General features: G+C 53.2%; 1 protein-coding gene across 1 annotated transcript in view; it reads right to left on the minus strand.

Moving 5' to 3' along the window:
• The window catches only part of LOC106816475, a 10,513-nt gene extending 7,789 nt beyond the window's left edge, over positions 1–2,724 (minus strand). Inside the window, exons 1-3 of the mRNA XM_014821101.1 lie at positions 2,710–2,724; positions 656–779; positions 279–284 (exon numbers count right to left, since the gene is read on the minus strand). Of these exons, the coding sequence (XP_014676587.1) occupies positions 279–284; positions 656–779; positions 2,710–2,724 (145 nt within the window). The remainder of the gene's footprint in view (positions 1–278; positions 285–655; positions 780–2,709) is intronic.
• Positions 2,725–3,034: the final 310 nt, after the last annotated feature.

A 3,034-nucleotide genomic window follows, 5' to 3' on the forward strand; every position in this document is an offset into this window, starting at 1 on the left:
AAAAACATCCTCTAATAGCCTCCACACATTACACGACTAGGTGAGCTAGATATTCTCTTAATTGGCTCTAAGACTAAGTGAGCTAAACACTCTACTAATTGGCTCTAAACATTATACGACTGGGTGAGCTAGATTTTCTCTTAATGGCTCTATACTTTGACCGCATGGGCATACTCTGTTGGAATCTCATTAGATCTATTATTGTAACTAGAAAAAATACATCCTCTGATTGTCTCTACACTTTAGACTTCTCTTATATTCTCTTAATGGATCTATACCTTGACCTGTTGGGATACGCTAATGGAATCTTATTAGATCCAGTGTCCCTACTAGAAAAAGGGCTATCCGCTAATTGGCTCCACACTTTATACGACTAGGTGAGCTAGATAGTCTCCTAATGGCTCTATACTTTATACGACTAGGTGAGATAGATAGTCTCCTAATGGCTCTATACTTTATACGACTAGGTGAGATAGAAAGTCTCCTAATGGCTCTATACTTTATACGACTAGGTAAGCTAGATAGTCTCCTAATGGCTCTATACTTTATACGACTAGGTGAGATAGATATTCTCTTAATTGGCTCACGGCTAAGTGAGCTAGCTAGTCATCGTACCTGCTGAGGTGGTGCGTGGGTGGTTGTTGATCGCACGTACACGGATCCCCGCTGATCACGTCCATGTTGGGCTGCGATCGAGAGATGGGCTGGCCGGGCCTAGACGGTCGAATCAGCAGCGCCTCTCCGCGCGGTCCGTGCGTCTTCTGACCGGGCAGCGACGGCTAGAAACGAGAGCGACAGTCTACGTTTAGTTAAGCAATCGCATGGAAACATCATCGAACATGCTATCAATTTCGGTGTATGCTTAGTTCCTTCCTTTCCGTTTCTTCTCTAGTTATGTAGCTCTTCTTTTCTCTAGTTGTGCACCCCGGACTTTTATTTCTCTAGCTTTCATCTACATTCTACAATTCTACCCCCTCGTACACTCTCTCTTCCCTATAGCCTTGCAACCACTCTCTCTTCTAGCGTCGAAATTTTTTGGGACCACCTACTATAGCTTTGCAACCCACCTCGACTAACCTCGCAACTCCCCTCTCCTCTACTTTGCCCTCTAGATCCTCTAGATCCTCAAAGCTCCTCTAGATTTGGTAGCCCTCTCCTCCTCTCTCGCCTCGCTTTAGATTCTCTCTCTCCTCTTACCACGAACAGTAATTGTTCCTCTAACCTTGAACTCCCTCTCTCTGTAAGCTTATCACCCCTCTCTTCCCTCACCCTTGCAAACCTTCTCTGCTCTTCCAGTACTCCTCTCGCCTATACTTTACCTCGACTCGCCTCGACTATACAACCACCCTCTCTTAAACTGCTCCTATCGTTTCTACACTTACAAGCCCTCCCTCCTCTTGCACTGCTCTCCTCACTTCCACGTGCTTCTACGTTTTCAATCTCTCCCTTCTCTGTGCATTACCCCTTCTCGATTTTACTTTTTTCACACTGCCTTCCTCTAGCTTTGCAATCTCTCTCTATTCTTCTTCTCTCTCTCTCTCTCTCTCTCTCTCTCCCTCTCTCTCTCTCTCTCTCTCTCGCTCTCTCTCTAGCTATCTATCTCTTTCTCTCTCTCGCTCTCTCTCTCTCTCTCTCTCTCTCTCTCCCTCTCTCGCTCGCTCGATCTCCTGCTCTCCTCCCCTCTCTCTCTTTTTCTTGTTACCACTCTCTCTCGCTCTCGGCTCTCTTCTGCAACCTGCGTGTGTGTAAATGATGTAGTGTATTAGCCAGCCAGCCATACGACTCCCGCGCCACGCCGCCGACACAAGCCATCTAGAGCTTTAATAGCGTCACGACTCTGTGACACCAGACTCATCCGAAGTCGCCTGCCTCGCGAGAGGCGCCCCTCGGTGGTAGTTAGCCGACATCGTCGCGCAGACGCTCGCAGCAACGTGGGCGAGTGTGATTGATAGGCCGTGGCTCCCAGCCGCGCCGTGTGATGGCGCTTCATCGCCCGTGACGCGTCACGATTTTTTCGCCGGAAGTTCCCCTAGCGGACGTGTCGCGCGTCTTGACGTCGCGTTGTTGCTATGGTAACAGTCGTTCACCTGGCGCGTCGCCCGTGGTTTTAACTGCGCTCTTGTCGGCGGCCGTGTCGCCACCTGGGCGGTACAACAGTGGCGCTGTCCCTGCAATACAAACACTACTTCCCAGCAGCATTACCGGCGCTAGCAACAACAACCAGCAGCAGGCAGCGGCGGCGGCGGCCGGGCTGCGCAGTGGCTACATCCGCGGGATGTGTTTCCCATGGCAACAGGCATCATCTTTTGGTGTCTCCACGAGAGAGTGAGACTGTCCAGCCTCACATGTTTTTAGTAGCAGCAGCAGCGTCAGCGTCAGCGGCAGCGTCGTGTAGCACCGCGACGCTCACGTTGACGTAACCAGCGGGCGCGTCGACCGCTCGCGCGACAACGGCTCCATTCTGGCGGCGCTTTGATCGGCGACGGCTGTGTCGGCCGGCAGCGGTAGCGGGACGGACAGTGGCACGCTGGACAGTGATGGACGATCTCTCGTTTTAGTATGACACGCGGCCGATACTTCTCGACCGCGTGATGTTACCGAACTGGCTGCTCTACCTCGGCTGCCCTAGGCGATAACTGTATCGCCGCTGGAGTCCGTATCGACTGTTAGAGCCGATGCCTACTACTGTCGGCTAACACGTGGGCGCACCTGCTCTGGCCGCATTACGCTCGGGTTTCCTGTGCGCGTCGCGACGCGCTAACGCGTTACTTCCGCCGATGGCGAAATTCTTCTCGTCGTTGAAATCGGCATGCTGACAGCGCCTCCACACGGCCTCGCGAAGCCACCTAGCCGGCGAGCGGGAGCGCGCGTTTGCCTTGGCGACTAGCGGCGCAGGCGCACGCTGACGCTTCTCTCGACGACGCGCTTTGAGTCGCCGCGCAGAACGGCTCGTCGGCTCGTCGCGCGTGTGCCTCAGAGCGTCGACGGACAGCGCGCTTCGCCACATGCCCGCTCCCTGGCGACGTATCCGCCG

The sequence above is a fragment of the Priapulus caudatus genome, unplaced genomic scaffold (genome assembly GCF_000485595.1).
Source record: "Priapulus caudatus unplaced genomic scaffold, Priapulus_caudatus-5.0.1 Scaffold32, whole genome shotgun sequence".
Taxonomy (NCBI): Eukaryota; Metazoa; Priapulida; class Priapulimorpha; order Priapulimorphida; family Priapulidae; genus Priapulus; species Priapulus caudatus.